At 46.3% G+C, this 16,586-nt stretch overlaps 1 protein-coding gene across 10 annotated transcripts in view; it reads right to left on the bottom strand.

The window, feature by feature from the left end:
- The window catches only part of Sec16a (SEC16 homolog A, endoplasmic reticulum export factor), a 37,583-nt gene that overhangs the window by 12,538 nt on the left and 8,459 nt on the right, over nucleotides 1–16,586 (bottom strand). For all 10 annotated transcript variants that reach the window (XR_009378734.1, XM_059260344.1, XM_059260347.1 and 7 more), the window contains 18 exons: nucleotides 14,659–14,795; nucleotides 11,807–11,904; nucleotides 10,083–10,206; nucleotides 9,358–9,556; nucleotides 9,037–9,211; nucleotides 8,318–8,460; nucleotides 7,839–7,900; nucleotides 7,591–7,729; nucleotides 6,934–7,179; nucleotides 5,332–5,429; nucleotides 4,965–5,046; nucleotides 4,654–4,771; nucleotides 4,366–4,477; nucleotides 4,070–4,175; nucleotides 3,222–3,362; nucleotides 2,052–2,165; nucleotides 1,640–1,823; nucleotides 271–516 (listed from right to left, as the gene is read on the bottom strand). Coding sequence is in view for 9 of the 10 variants with exons in the window: in XM_059260344.1 (XP_059116327.1) it covers nucleotides 271–516; nucleotides 1,640–1,823; nucleotides 2,052–2,165; nucleotides 3,222–3,362; nucleotides 4,070–4,175; nucleotides 4,366–4,477; nucleotides 4,654–4,771; nucleotides 4,965–5,046; nucleotides 5,332–5,429; nucleotides 6,934–7,179; nucleotides 7,591–7,729; nucleotides 7,839–7,900; nucleotides 8,318–8,460; nucleotides 9,037–9,211; nucleotides 9,358–9,556; nucleotides 10,083–10,206; nucleotides 11,807–11,904; nucleotides 14,659–14,795 (2,524 nt within the window). In the remaining variant the exon portion in view is untranslated. The remainder of the gene's footprint in view (nucleotides 1–270; nucleotides 517–1,639; nucleotides 1,824–2,051; nucleotides 2,166–3,221; nucleotides 3,363–4,069; nucleotides 4,176–4,365; nucleotides 4,478–4,653; nucleotides 4,772–4,964; nucleotides 5,047–5,331; nucleotides 5,430–6,933; nucleotides 7,180–7,590; nucleotides 7,730–7,838; nucleotides 7,901–8,317; nucleotides 8,461–9,036; nucleotides 9,212–9,357; nucleotides 9,557–10,082; nucleotides 10,207–11,806; nucleotides 11,905–14,658; nucleotides 14,796–16,586) is intronic.

Below are 16,586 nucleotides of genomic sequence, written 5' to 3' on the forward strand. Positions count from 1 at the left end.
GGACTTAGTACAGCACCAAGAAAGACCCTGCAATGCCCCGGAGCCATTCTATTATACTCTAAATGGGCAGCTGGGCTTCAAATGGTAGCACATAGCCAAGCCAGGACAGAAACTAGCATTACTGCTTCAATGCACTGAGACTCTGAATCCATTCAGTTCGGAATTCTAGCACTTTTGGTGCACATAATTTCCTCTGCTAGCTTACTTCCTTTAACACCAAGACCAGCTAACTCTGCTCTCAGGACAGCATCTATCCCTCAGCAGACATACCTGGGTCTGGGTTTCTGGCCTCCTGGAGTGGAGGCCCACTTTCCTGGAGACATGGTGTAGTGGGTGGCAGGGCCGGCCCAGGGTGCAGCACTGCAGGATCAGATCTGGAGGACTCTGGGACACCAAGCACAGACCCTGGGGGTCCATAGGTAGGACCCAGCTCTAGGGGGCCCTGGGATACTGGCACTGGGAACATCGGCACCCCGGCAAGGTGAGCTGGCTGGCCATCAGGGAATGTCTGTGGAGCTGCAGGGCACAGTAAGAGGAAGTCTAAGGTCATTGAGGCTGACTGCTCCTAGGCAAGCACTGATCGGCACGTCACAAACACATTTCCTACAAGTTGCTCTGCATAGCCACACTTCTTTTATAATGAGGTAGCTGAAAACAGCACCCACCAGTGGTCTAGGAAAAAGCAGAACATTCATGTCCTAGGAGCCCAAGGGCAAGATGGGTGCGCTAGTGCCCATCAGCAGAGGTGATGTGGGGCACAGGCTGCAGCCTACACTGAATGGTCCCTAGCACAGTGTTGCTTTGGTAGTGCACTCTCCCCATTGCCAGGGGTCAAACAGACTAATTGTGCACACAGGTATCCATACAGCTCAACTTTTGAGTAAGTCCTCTCTGCCAGCTCAACACTGGGCACAAGGGCACATGCCTATGATCCCAATTTCTCAGAAGGCTTAGATAGGTGTTAACCACAAGTTCAAGACCGGCCTGGGCAACAGAGTGAGATTCCTATCTCCCAATACAAAAAAGAATCCTGATGCAGGGAATGAACTAGGAAGAAGGAAAACAGGTCCTGAGTCAGGAGTGGCTAGCACACTAAGTGGGAGGGGAGCTTTGGAATAGAGGGTATCAGGGCTAACCTGCTGGGAAGACCTGCCTGTCCTCAGGATAGTTGGGGATACCTGCAGAGCAGGGGCAGAAGGAAAGACAAGCAGGCAGAAAAGTTGCTTGCCTGACTAGAAAAGAGGTTCAAGAAATGAGTGAGAGGTCTGGACCCCACCTCCTGGAGAAATGGGGTAACCCTTCCCAAGATGAGAAAGATGGGGAGAAGAAGCTGCAGGGGAAGAAGCAGTGGCACTTGTTCTGACAGAGGTGTGAGGCTCCACAGGAAGTGAGCAGCTCAATGGCAGCTGGAGCCAGTCAAGGGCCAGGGGAGCATGAGTATCAGTGACATCAGCAGAAGAGCACCTAAAGCTCTGCAACTTCACATGCTCACTGTAAGAGGAAGCACAAAGAGAAAGGAGGAGGAAGCCTAAAGGTCACCAATCACCATGGTGCCACACTGCCTCATCCCTGGTAGCAAAACACTCTCTATTCCAAAGCAGACATCAGTGAGCAAGTCCAGGGGTGTTGTGGGTCCCACCTGTGGGCAGCAGCTGCACACCATGCATCAAGGGCTCAGTGCTTGGCATCAGTAGAGGGTTGTCGGCCCTCAGTCCTGCCTGCTGGTTGAGTCCTGGGCCATCCAACTGCTCTACCTCAGAGCCTGGTGTGATGTGACACTGCTGGGGGTCAGTTCCATCCGGGCTCCACAGCACAGTGCCTTCCTACAGGAAACAGAGTTAAACTGCAGCCCATGCACAACAGTACATGTGGATCCAAGTGCATTCTCCAATGCCCTCCTAGCAACAAGAAAACTCCCACAGCATATACACGTCTGAAGTCACAGTGTCACCATCAAATGCTTCAGTGTGAAAACAACAGGGGCACAAATCCTCTCATCAGATGCCTCCAGGCCAAGTTCTAGGACAAGGCTGTCCTGTCAAAAGGCGCACCTGGATCTGCCTCTCCACATGCCGCAGCTGCACCAACCAGGCAGGCTCCACAAAGGACTCTTCTTCTGGCTTCTCCTTCAGTTGAGGATCAAAGAGGCGTAACTGGGAAGCCATCTAAACCAAAGAGTACAGAGGTCCTTGTTACTGCTGGGTGGCACCAACAAAACTGTCCTCAAGTTCAACACACTTGGTTAGAGCTGAAGGAGGTCATGTGTGGGTTGTGCAAATTGGGTGATCAGAGTGAGCCCAGGATGGAGTTCACACTTGTATGGATCAGCAGGCCTGTCCCAGTGCTCAGCCTAGCATGGAAGATGCACTTCTTGTTTTTTGTTGTTGTTTTTTGTTTGTTTGTTTGTTTGTGGGGGGTTTTTTGTTTGTTTTTTGAGACAAGGTTTTTCTGCGTAGTTTTGCGCCTTTCTTGGAACTCACTCTGTAGACCAGGCTGGCCTCAAACTCACAGAGATCCGCCTGCCTCTGCCTCCCGAGTGCTGGGATTAAAGGCGTGTGTCACCACTGCCTATTGGAAGATGCACTTCTTTGATAGGGCCTTGGAAGGATTTGAGTGGATCCAGATGAACCAAATTTAGCATTGTTAAGTAATGACTGTTAAAGCTGGGGGACAGGGCATGAGCCTCTTTTACCTGAATATTTCTTTACTTATTTCATGGTATGAAAAAAATTCCATATTTTTAGGAGTGGAGCTGTTAGGGAGGGGATACCTTGACATGACATTCCATGTACTGGGACCTGCTTAGAGTGGCTGTGGGCTTTCTGCACCTGTACTGGAGGCTTATCAAACCAACAAGAAATAGCTGGCAGAGATGCAACTAGGACTCGCAACTAGGACTCAGACCTAGTTGCTGATTGACAAGTATGCGCTTTTAACTAAGTAAAAGCACTGTAAATGCAGGTTCCCTGGACATAGATGATCTTTTCATCTTCAAGTTTATGGCTGAATTTCTGCATGGGCACAGGGTACCTATAGGGTTCCTATATTAATGCTGCAAAGCTGAAACAGCCACCCAAGAGCACTAAAGTATCTAAAGTAGGTTCTGGGTGTCACTCTGTTGAGTACCACTCACTACAACCCCACCCCCAAGCCCAGGAAGATGAAGCCTAACCTTCCTATCGTTGGCACAATGCCAACAGGAAGGTGCCAGAAGATCCTACCTGAGTCAGCTGGCTAATCAGCACCGGAGAGTATGCACCAGGCTGTGTCAGGACACTCTTGGCTATCACTTCACAGTAGTGGAAGGCCTGTGTGGCTAGTCCCATTTCAGCCAGGCGGCACAAGTAGATGAATTTGAACACCTGAAATGACAAGTGCACCATCAGAATCCCGGGGCTTCCCAGCACTCCTGAGATCTTCCAAGTAAGCACCACAGCAGCCTCTGTGACAGTACAGGGTCAAAGTTGACACCTGCACACCTCACAACATCTCTGACATAGCTAGCAGCTCAAGATTTGAAGTCCTGCTGCTGCCAAACATCCAGACAACTGTCTTTGCCATAGGCAAACTGTATTTATTTAGTGTTTTCGTTGTTGTTTTCCGAGATAGGGTATCACTATGTAGCCCTGGCTGTCCTGGAACTCTGTAGACCAGGCTTGGCCTCGAACTCATAGAGATCCATCTATCCACTTGCCTCTGCCTCCTAAGTGCTGGGATTAAAGCCATGTGCCACCACCACCCAGCACCATGGGCAAACTATAAACATTCCCTACCAATACAGGCACACACACACACACACACACACACACGCATGCACACATGCACATATTGGGTCAGATCAGACAATCTCATTAAAAAGTTCTTGAAATCTAATTTGAAATATTAAGAACAAAAATATAAATAAAAGTTCTCTATTCAACATAGCATTTTGATCAACTGTATATTCGAGGTGTCAAAAAACAAAAAAAACCCACAAAACAAAAAACCCATCATTACTTTTGTGAGAATTCAAAAACCTAACCAAGCAAGCACAGGTGAGCACTGGCTAACCCCCACAGCCCCTGCTCACCTGGAAGTTAGGTAAGGAGCAGGTGTGTACCCCAAGAGACTGAGCATACTCATAAGCCTCCGTCCTCTGAATAGCTTCATTGGTGGCAAACTTTAAAAATGGCAAACTGTGGAAGAAGTGAATTATTCCTTTTGAAAAGTGGCCATTACTGGCATCATCAACCTCCGAGCAGGTCATTCCAAGCATGTCCCACCACATGGCAAAGATGCAAGGCTGGCCATTTTCAAATTAACTGAAGGACAGGGGTCTTTTGCTTCTTAAAGAAAAATGGATACTGCTATATATTGATTCCTTACCTGTGATTTGAGCCTATCAAGACAAGTTTCGTGGTTTTCTTTGTATAAACTCCAAATCCAACCTGGGCCATCAGGTAGCAGAAGTGTGCAGCATCCAGGAGGCCTTTTGATGCTGAAGAGAAAAAGCAACCACATCTCATCAGTCCTTGGAAGCTCTCCAGGGAAGGTGTCATAAGACATAAGACTTATTAAGATGCACCATGTCTCTTATGGGTTCTGGCACAGTTCACACAGCCAGACTCTGGGGTCTATCATGGCAGCCAAAGGCCTACCTCACACCTAACCCACCTAGAGTATCGCCCATCGTAGCCATGGTCCTAGACTCAACATCCATGTTGTTGTTCAGGTTGGATAAAACCATTGCAAGATGCGGTCTCCAATCTCCCCATTTCTCATCTCCACAACACTACAATGAGAACACCAAACAAATCCTTATCCTTCAGAGACTGTCATCTTTAATTTCCTGATGGCCAAGCCCAGTGAGAAAGCAAGGCAAGAAACAGAGGTTTCAGACAGACTCCATGGTCAAAGTCTTTAGCATGCACAAATCCCACTGGACTATGGGCCTCCACTAGTGTCCTGGGGACCTGCACACTCACCGTGGACGCAGCAGGCATCCGTCCAGACATGAGCTGGTAGACAGTCTGTAGGGGGTCATTGATTGGAAGACTGTTGGCAAACCTATGTGTACAGAGAATGGGGAGATCTATCTCTGGCTCAGTTAAAAGAAATTTCAACCCATTCTCAGTCCTTTATTAACTGTCAGAATGAAGAATTCACTGAGATTTTATAGAAATTAAAAAACATCAAGCAATAAATAATTTAAAACTCCCTCAACAGTATAACCCAAGAAGGGTCAAGGAGGCCTATGACTCCACAGCTGAAAGCCCCACAGTAGAGGCAAGATACTTGAGTACCAAAGTCAGGTTATGCAACTGGATGGGGGTGCACTATAAGCCAGCTCACCTGGTCATGACACGGGCATGTGTCCGGCTGTCCATCTTACTTGCAAGCAGCAGAGCGTGACCCCATAGGCCATTTTTCATGGCAGACTCCAGAGCATCCTGCAATGCATTTCAGGGCTCATGAGAATGATCAGAGTACTTACCATTAGACCAGGCAGAACCACATGTTGTCATGTACACACAGAAAAAAAGATGAATATGGCAGGTCAAAAGACAAATATGTTCATGGTGTAGAGATGACAGTACAGTCTTGTCCTTCTGCCCTTCCCCTCTAGTGAGTGCCTATGGATGCATGCTATTTTTATTCTCCCTCCGGGACACCAGGACACCAGCTAGAAACAAGCGGCAGTACCACAATGTGAGGAGTGCAGTATCAGCATGGGTTCTCTATCCAGGTGACATGTGGCTTCCTCGAATACTCTCCCAAAACAAACAGCATCCTCAACATAGTCTCCCTTCACCCCAAATAATCTGTGGTACAATTGAGCACTTTTGGCTAGGAGGCAAAATCTTAGCAATTGAAGTAAATATTCACAAAAGCCAATAGGGTCTATGATTTCAACCAGCTGTGAAACATCCATATTAAAATCCTAAGGACCACAAATGAGTTTTTCCTGAGCATCGGGGCACACACTTAAAGTCTCAGCTACCCAGGAAACAGAGAGAAGACCACCATTTGAGCCCAGAAGTTCAAGGCCTGCCTGGGTAACATAGCAAGACTGTTTCAAAAAATAAGCTTTTTAGTCAGGTGTGGTGGCACACAGCCTAAATCACAGAACTTCAGAGGCTAGGGCAAGAGGATTGTGAGTTTGATGCTATCCTGGGCCACAAAGACCCTATTTTAAAGACAAAAACTTTCTAAGTTGGTGTGTATTTGAGAGTATATGCTTATCATGCACATGATCCTGTTCAATTCTTAGACCCAAACAAGACTAAAACCATGAACTTCCTAAGTTGATCAGAATGTGAAGGACAGAGAACTCTGGGCCTATCAGATGTCCCTGACATAACTCTATGTGCCAGTATGAAGTACCTCCCACTCTCAGTACATCCTCTGCCCCAATGTGCACACTTTCAGCACTCTTTTTTTTTGGGGGGGGGGCGGGGAGACAGGGTTTCTCTGTGTCAAAAGTAGCCCAGTCTGTAGCCCTGGCGATCCTAGAACTTGCTCTGTACATTAGACTGGCCTCAAATTCATAGAGATCTACCTGCCTCTGACTCTCAAGTGCTGGGATTAAAGGCGTGTGCCATTACCGCCTGGCTACGTCCAACACTCTTGTGCACACTGTCAGCCTCAGGTATGTAGAACCCTATCTTAACAAAAATACACAGAATTGGCCTGAAGCTTCAGTCTGTAAGAAGACTTCATTCCAGGACTGCACACAGATGAGCATCCACTCTCTCTAAATGACTATAAACTGAGCAGGTCAGATTTCTACATGGGCCCATCTCAGAGAAAACACTACTGATACCTTCAGAGATGTCAGGCAAGGGCCAGGCATCATTCCTAAACAGCACTTGCTGTAGTGCTTCCTGGAGGAGGTTAGTGTTATTCCTCGGCCAAAAGACAGACACTAGAAGAAATATCAGCAGAGCTACCTACCTTCTTCCGGCCGTATAGCAAGAGCTCACGGAATCGCTCAGTCTCCTTCTCCAGCACACTGTTGGTCACTGTCTGACCGTCTGTGAGAAACGAGAGCTGGGCTTCCCCTGACTCCTCTTCTTCCACTTGTTCCACGGCCTCATTAGTAAAATCTATCAAGTTTGCCTCATTGGGTGACTTCCCAGGAAGCCACACAGTTCGGTGGTCTCGTAACAAAAGCTCTGCAATGTCTGTTCCCACCACGGTCTACAGGGTCAGTGGGGACAGGATGGAAGGCAGCATAAGATTTTATTAGAAACAGGGTTTCTAGCCAGATGACAAGAAATTCCCATGCTGTCATAGCCTAGCCAGGTACGCATAGGTAGTATGTTAGACCTCAGGAAAGAAGCCTGACTCTTCACGTGGCAGGGACACACTGATTCTCAGCCTCCCATAAGGGCTGAGATGTCAGCTCACCACAAATCTTACACCTCCCTTTCCTCCTACTTTCCCAGGTTGCTGCCATGATGCTCTTCCCAAGGAAGCATGACATGGGTGGACTCTCTTCCTGAGGTATGGCAGGCTTGACACTGCCCACAGCTCAGGACAGGAATAGGAAACAGACTCTGAGACTAAAGGCAAACAGGGAGAACATTCAAGAAGTAAAAGGGAACATACCCCATTCTGTCTGCATAACAGAATAATGAAATTCCAAAGAAGACTTGCAGATTCTTTGTCAATTAAACTCTCATTCTGCAAACATTTTGTCGCTTTGTTCTGTGCAAAGTTAATAACATCTACTTTGTGGGTATCATCTCTGGGGGAAAGAATGAACATTCAGTGAATGGTGGTACCAAAACTGTGAGCCAAACTCAGCAGCTGCCATTATGGCAGACATCAAGAGACATCGCAACAGGGAACCTTACTTTCCAAGAGGTCCTGGGAAGGAGCGCATCTCTTCCTGCTCAGGTGTGTGCTGCAGCAAGGTCTGCAATGAGAGGCAAAATGGCTCACATGTACAGTCAGAATCACCAGCAGTGAGTCATAGAGCCAATCCCTGGACCACACTCATCCCTCTACCCAGAGGGTGAAGGTGCTTGAACAATTATATGAGCATGAACCTATTTGGGTCTTGACACATGTGACTCTTCTGAGGCTAAAGAGTAAGTGTCCTCCAAGTCCCATTCCATTACTGAAAAAAACAATCACTCTCAAAGCATAAAAGAAGACAGAAAAGCATACATCATCAACCCATATTTAACAACCATAGCACCTGCTTGAAGTACTGACTTCTAGGAGAAGAGCCAGGCTCTAAATAGCACAAAAGCCCTATAGGCCAAAGTTTTTCAGGAAAGCGCACTTTCCAAGGCTGCAGGGTGTAGCAAGCGCCACGGGTCATGCTTACCTCCAAGCTGTGGATCTCCACTAGTGCAGGCTGTCCTTCTGAAGGCAGGTTGGGAATCACTTTAAGGAGCTGACCACCAGGACCAAATCTGGCACAGACATGAGGCACTGTAAATTTCTCAGGAGAGGTCGGTCTTGATGGAGCTGAATTTAAATAAATAGGAAGGAAAACAATGAGCTAGCTGGTCATGTCTAACAGCTTCTGAACCAGATTCCCAGCTCAGGCTTCCTGCCCAAGCTCCTTGGCCAGCTCAGCTTCAGACTAGTCACAGAGCACCCAAGAGCAAAAGAGCTGAACAACTCACACACAAAAACAGTTTCTTACTGACTGGTGCTTCAGTTAGGGGAGCTCTCGGCAACATCTTCTAAAGCTACATCTTTCAGGAGGGAGTCAAAATGGGATACTGGCACAAATCAGAACAAGAGTCTCTCAAGGGGAACTAGGAGTTCCAAGACTGCTCACCCACATAACTAGTGTGGGAACATAGAGAAGAGTCATCCAAGGCTTGACTGGACTCAAAGTTATACATTAACAATGCACATGTGGTCAGGCAGACAGCTCTCAGACCCTGAGAGAAATGTCAATCCAAGGGCCAGCACTGGCCTGTACCAACAAACCATGACATTCGGGACAGTGGGCACAGCCTGCAAAGAGCAGCTGATTGGACTCCCTTGTTCTATCCCAACCTGGTGGCTTCAATCTGAACTGCTGAGACGCACCTTGCTCCACAGTAGGCCAGGAGGTGTCTGCAGGGTAGCTGTACTCTGGAAAACCATGGGCACCGCTGAAATTGCTGGCATAGGTGCCATAGGCATAATCACCATGAAATGAGCCTGGGGCATGAGGGGCCTCAAAGGAACCGCCAGTCACATTGTGGCTTCTGTAAATCTGACTCTTGGGAAAGAAATCAAGCAGAGAAAGTGAGTTCCCATGAACACTAGAAAGACAGTAGGTAGGTATACTGTTAGAACTAGGCAGAGACAAAGTTGTGGTCTTGACTTAACACCTGCTCTTCCCCCTGCCAAGCCTGCCCAGCACACCTGGTGTGAGTGGGAGCTGAGGCTGCTTCGGCAGCTGGGCAGGCTGTGAGTGCTGTGCAGGCTCCGTGCTGAATGCTCGCTGTGGATGCTACGCCTGTCCACTTCTTCTCCATAGGGGTCCCTGTGAAGCTCAGTGTCATCATCAAAGCTCCCCGTGAAGCGAGGGTCATACCTCCAGTGATCATCACATTTCTCAGGCCTAGAGTAAACAAGGGACCAAGGCAGGGAATTGGAAGGGCAACTCCCTGGGACACCATGTAACTATTCAGGAACTTAAGGCTGCAGTTAGCCCTCACTGCTCATTGCCCTCCCTTTGTCCCTCTATCCTGAGGCTGTCTTCACCCTGAAGAATGTTAGTTATAGCTATCCCTGCAGGCCTGGCACAAGAAACCAAATCCTAGGTTCAGACGCAGGTGATCTCAGAGAACACACTGCAGGTGCAACTTGAGGGTGGTTTCTTTCCTGGGTTATGGGCAGGATGGAGAAGGGCACTGAAGAAAGGGGGCAGACCTAAGGTCCTCCCAAAGCCACTGGGAAGGAACACATTTGAGCCAGTTCTTCTCCCATAGGCCAGAGGTGGCCAAGGCTTCCTCTTTCAGACACTAAGAGATTACTTCCCAGAAGCTCCACAACTACAGCTGATTACTTCCAAAGACAGGAGGAAGGCAAGCAAGAGCACACCTCAGCTCCCACCAACTTCCTTCACACACGTGCATCTCACCAACCTGTCACTGTAGGCATAGTTTTCCTTCCTGTATGGGTCATGTTCGGAGTCGTACCAGTACCTCCGGTCCCAGGTGCGAGGGTCCCTGAAGCGAGACCCATAGTAACGATCCCAGCGGCCTGGGTCTGTAAATGGAGAATGAAGGGATGAGTGCAGCAGCAACACACAGAAGATACACCCTGCTCCCCTGGAGCAGGAGGACAGGTCAGGAGTAAAGGACAGGCATGGTCTAGAGTACAGGCCCCGATCCGGAGAGGCCAGCGCCTCCTGATCATGATGTGCCAGTCACTGGCTGTTCTCTCAATACACATATTTAGATGAAAAAAAGAAAAGAGTTCTATATTAAGTTCTTTTTTCACTTTTTTGATTTGTTTTATGATATGAAGGATCAAACCTAAGGCTTCAAGAATAGTCAGATGTATAGCTATAGCCCCAGCCTTGATAATATTTTTTAATAGTTAATCTCAACTACAAATTATACTAATTATCTTCCTAATGTGATTCAAGATATATATATATATATATATATATATATATATATATTTTTTTTTTTTTTTTTTTTTTTTTAAAGATTTACTTATTTATTATGTATACAGAAGAGGGCACCAGATCTCATAGATGGTTGTGAGCCACCATGTGGTTGCTGGGAATTGAACTCAGGACCTTTGGAAGAGCAAGCAGTGCTCTTAACCTCTGCGCCATCTCTCCAGCCCAAGATATATATTTTTTAAGATTTATTTATTTCAGTTGGGGATTTAGCTCAGTGGTACAGTGCTTGCCTAAAGGCCCTAGGTTCAGTCCTCAGCTTGGGGGGGGGGATTCTTTCTTTCTATGTGCACTGGTGTTTTGCCTGCATGTATGTCTGTGTGAGGGTGCCAGATCCCCTGGAACTAGAGTTACAGATGTTGTGAGCTGCCATGTGGGTGCTGGGAGTTGAACTCAGGTCCTCTGGAAGAGTAGTCAGTCAGTGCTCTTAATAGCTGATCTATCTCTCCAGCTTGTGTTTCAGAATATTTTAAAAATAATTTCATTAAAAGCTAACTCTAAAAAGAAATATTAACATTACGAACAAACAAGAGGTATCATTTTAGGGGAGTGTGTATAATACTCCTGTTTAAAATTAATGCAATGTTTAAGGGGCAAAGAGCCCCTTGGGAGGCATAAGGAAATACCATGTAGACCTGTCAAGGGACTGTAGGGCAGTATGGTACAATAGCATACAGCAGGGTTGCTAAGGGAACTCAAAGCTTTCCCCAGGATATGTTTTGTGGAAGGGAAGTATGGAAGCTTATAAAGTCACTAGAAGTGCCACAATGGACATGCTACATCTGTCACCAAGGAGCAAGCATCAGCCTCAAGTGGCTTCTGAGCATTCAAGTGGCAATGTGACTGGGGAGCCAGTCTTGCATCCCACCACAGTCTCATTAGCTCATACTTAAATAGTCACAAGTAGACCAGGAAGTCTCAGAACTAATCACTATACTTTATGACAATACAACAGATGCCATGTTGTGAGTACAATGTGACTTTTCAATAAAGTTGTCAAAATGATGATTCTCAGATGCTAAGAATTCTCAATTACTTTGGCTCTTAAGATAAAAACACAGGCCAGTGAAAGGAAAAGTGAGCTTGATTCACCTGCCAGACCATGACTTGTACATGGCTACATGATCACAGGCAGTGGTTGGACAGTCCCCTGATAATGGCTACAATTTCTAAACATACCTCCATAATCATACTGGCTGGAGTAATAATTTGCATAGTAATCACTCTGACTGCTCCATCCACTCTTAGAATTATAGTATCCTTCAGGATAACCTTGCCTGAAGGAGGGGAAAAAAAAAAAAAAGAGCTGTTAAACACAGTTTTTGTTTCTTAAAGTGTAGTGAGGAATTAGCCAACCAAAAATTCACACATTCATAAAATCACCTCAGCCGTGGAAAACTCACAGATCACAAGCAGAAACAAAGATCAGACTGTGGAATTCATTATGTAGCTACCTGAAATTAAGCTTATCAAAATGACTACAGGACCATGTTCAACAAAAGAACTGATACCTCTTGTGTTTCAGTGCTGTATCCTACCAAGTTTTTATGTCATACTAAGCAACAAGAAGCACTAAACTCAAAACCAACCTAAAATTCCTACTGCTTTCTTTTTCTTTTATTCTTTTGTTTTTGAGACAAGGTCTCACTGTGTATCTTAGGATGGCTTTACACTCATGACGATCCTCCTGCCTATGCCTCCACAGTAATGGGATTAGTTGTGAGCCACAAGAAAATGACAATTTTAACACTCTTTAAGGGAAGGTCACTAGCCAGGGCCAGCAGATCAATAGAGTTAGCTTCCTCTATGCCAATAGACTGAACCATGACCCCAACTCGTTACGGAGAAGGTGAGATTTACTCAAAGGAGGGTGTATGTGTTTCTGACACTCTTGGGATTCTCAAAAGCACTAAATATTGTTTTTAATTTTCTGGTACCCTGAACTTGGCTGTTTGGCTAGCATAACAACTGCTCACCCAGCTGCCCAGCACAGGACTATTACCAGCCTGGCCTTAAGGTTTCATTCAGGTTGGCCACTCCAGACTTTCATCTGCATGGCAGTGGCTCTAGAAAAACATCTTGATACAGAGCGAGATCAAGGACATGCCACTACCTCAACTGCTCTCACCAACTTACAGTTCAGGAAAAACACAGTCACAAACATGAGAAATGTACTCCACCTCAAACAGGTCTGACAGTGACCTTATCTCCCTAACACTGAGTATCATATCAACACTGAGTGTCCACACACATAGACAGAAGAGACAAGAGAACAGACTCTCTTGTAGGCTGTGACAAATGAAGGTTGAAGACACTCAAAGGACCCCAAGAGCTGAAGGGAAAGCTGCAGTCATAGTGACAAATCACAACAGTGGTAACTACATCTAGTCTGAGCCTCTGTGTCATACAGTCACTCTTGGAAGTTAATTCTTTTTATGTTTCTTTTCTTTTCTTTTTTTAAGACAGTGTTTCTCTGTGTAGCCTTGGCTGTCCTGGAGCTCCTGGGCTGTCCTATAACTCAGAAATCCTCCTGCCTCTTCCTCCCAAATGCTGAGATTAAAGGTGTATGCCACTACTGCCCAGCACTGGAAGTTAATTCTTAAATGAAACTGCAGGAAGACATGTGGAAGGTGAAATAACACAGTGGGAAGACACACTGTGGCTCTGGCTCCCATGCTCTCTTCCTTCTGCACTCCACAAACAGATCCACAGGCCTCTTGTCTTCTCACAGACTTTGAATCAGGAAGCTGAGCTGTATGAGTTCAAATGCTACTTCCTATCTAAGATCCCAAGAATTTTCTCACAATCAAGTGTCTTTCTCTTTGTCTCTGCACCCACTCGTGTGTGTGTGTGTGTGTGTGTGTGTGTGTGTGTGTGTGTGTGTGTGTTTGCACATGCACACATGTACATGTGCTTGAGTGTATTACGGATCAAACACAGAGCCTCACACCTATCAGGTAGGTACTCCAGAATTCACCTAAGCTTCAAAATTGCTTTGTTTCATAAAGACCCAGAATGATTAGCTATGCACATCTGCACACGGTTCAGGGTGTACCTTTTGCAGACGGTACACTAGGGCTACCTAAATGGACAAAGGTTCACATGCAAAGCAGTCTGGCTTCAGACAAGTCACCAAATACCTCTAAGAACCTGACTACAGAAAATTCTGAAAGCAAGTGCACATATAACCTTAGCAGCTGGAAGCTGCTAAGCAAAAGAGTGATACATCCTTTGTAACAGAGCCAGCTACCACAAGCACCTACTCCTGGGCTTGACTAAGCAGGACAACTGCAGGAACCAAGGTAGCAGGGTCCACAGTGACCACGGCCCACATCCCATTTATTTTGCGCAATAGCCTAGAGTGGACTCAAGATCAAAAGCAGGCTCTAGGCAACTGAGAATGCAGAAGGAACTTTGACCTGGCTCACAGACTTACTCAGAGGGCACAAGGCCAGGTTTCTTTCCAAATCTCTCTTCTATGACTACAAAAGAGAGGCATGGATAGCCAGTATAGGAGATATGCAGGTTCAGGGTTGGGGGTGGGGTGGGGGAGAACTTCCAGCAAAGTGGACAGAGTCAGGCACCAAACACAGCTTTCAGTCCCTGTATTAGAGAACAGTCCCTGTACTTTTAGTCCCTGTATTGATGAATCTGTGAATTATGCCATCACTGTGATCAATGTTCTCAAGACTTTGAGAACATCTACAGCAGCCTAAGAGCTCTAACCATGCACCACCAAATTGCCAGCAGAATGGGTGTGCCTATGACAGGAACAACCACCCATCTACTAGCATCTACTTCTTTATAACCTTGCACAGGATCTGGCCTAGCTAGGGGTTAGGGACAAATGCTAAGCAACAGCTCTGCTAGGGCTGCATGTGGCAGTGTGCTTAGTTCCTGTTGGTGACTAAATGGGTTTGTAGCACTCTCTACAGATAAAGAATTATTCTAATCACTAAGTTACCATCACAGCCAGCAATACAAACAACTGAATATGAGAGTCAAGCAGCCGCATCGGACGCAGATCCCACCTGGGAGTGAGCTGGTCGGAATAGTGACTTGCTCGGGAGCTGGGCCGCTCAGGCTCTGAATAGCGATGGTTTTCGGCATAAGCAGATGCTGAGCTGTCATAGGGCCTGTATCGAGGATCATACAGGCCATAGATATCCTGTGGAAAGAAGTTTGGGGGATTGTTAGACTCCACAAAGAGCAGACACTGAGTGGCCAGGACTAGCTCTATGTGTTCCAGATGCTCACTGTCCAAGAGCAGTATGGTGGGTAGGATTCTCTCGTGAAGACAAAGCCTACAGTGCAATCCACATCAACAGGTAGCCAGCAGACTCTCCCTAGAGCCCTTCAGGGCAATCTTCCTCCTGTAGTCTTAAACATGGAGCCCATATGAGCCGAACAATATAAATGTGCATCAGCCACCACCTCCATAAAGCAACAGGACTAGGGATTCACGTGAACGAATCCTAAAACTACCAGTTATTGCTTGTTGTTTTAGAATTTAGGGTTGGAGGTTTTTGGTTTTTTGTTGTTGTTGTTTTGAGACAGAGTTTCATATTTAGCTTAAGCTGGCCTGATACTCACTATGTAGTTTACACTGGCCTCAAACTTGTGGAATCCACCTTTATCAGCCTTCCTAGTCTTAGAATTACAGGCAAGTACCTGGCTTTAAAAAATTGTACCTTGCTGGGTGGCAGTGGCACATGCCTTTAGTCCCAACACTTGGGAGGCAGAGGCAGGTGGATCTCTGTGAGTTCAAGGCCAGCCTGGTCTACAGAGTGAGATCCAGGACAGGCACTAAAACTATACAGAGAAAACCTGTCTCAAAAAAACAAAACAAAACAAAAAATTGTATCTTATTCTGATAAGGATTTCAGCCCCATTATAACAAAAACTATGGCCTCTGCCCCATCTCTGAGAAAAGGCCCCATAGGACATGTGGAGGTCTGAAGAGAGATGAGGTGATATGGGCATGAATCAGAGCTCATCCTCCATGTACAGGTAACATGGAATCTCATGGGAAATGGTTCTTCTCACTACTAAGGACCACAGCACAGAAAAGCTGAGAGACTTGGGGTTCCCAAGGAGTCTGCAACCTATCTGTGGCTCCACCTACTCAGTAGCCCAAAGTCAGGCCACAAAGCTGAACTCCCTCATACAGAAAAAATAGCTATGGCTCCTCCTTCTAGAATCTATAATTTACTAGTCTTTAGGGCACATATGTAACTGTTCACATATGTATACCTGATGGCACACCAGGCTGACAAGAGGGTATAAACCAGTAGCTATGGCACCTTCTGACTTAGCTGCTACAAGCCTATTCCTAAGGTTCTTTCTGACCCATCTTCCTGTACAGTGCCAACTGTTCTCAGGCCACACAAGAATTCAACACCACCTGGCCCCAAACACCAGAGGACTTGGGTCTTTCGCCTTTCAGTAACACAATCCACCTACCTTGAGTAATAATGAATCTGAGCCAGAGGTAAGGAAAAGCTAACAGTGATCAAGCATGTTCACAGACAACAGCATTTTAAGCTACTGCAGGATTAAGCAGAACCTAAGCAGCAGCTGTAAGCTTGCACCACTGCAGGAGGAGGCCGGAAGGAATTCAAGGAGCCCCCTACTCTGCTCCCACTCTGCAGGGTCACTGGTATCTATGTACCTGAGAGGGTTAGGGTCCCTCACCTCTTTTCATTACTACACATGGATAACCTAATCTTTTCCCTCAAAGATTTTATTCTCAAGGAAGGGTTTAAAAGATTCCTAAAGTTATTCCTGTCATTGGTTTCATGAGTTGTTTTTGTTGTGAAAACCATGTGAAAGACACCAGCAAACTGGCTGACTTGACGATCCCTGGAACACACATGATGGAAGAAGAAAACCAACTCCTGAAAGTTGTCTTCTGACCTTATGTGTAATGCAGAATGTGTAAGCCCACATGCAAACACAT

Source organism: Peromyscus eremicus, chromosome 4 (assembly GCF_949786415.1).
Source record: "Peromyscus eremicus chromosome 4, PerEre_H2_v1, whole genome shotgun sequence".
Classification (NCBI taxonomy): domain Eukaryota; kingdom Metazoa; phylum Chordata; class Mammalia; order Rodentia; family Cricetidae; genus Peromyscus; species Peromyscus eremicus.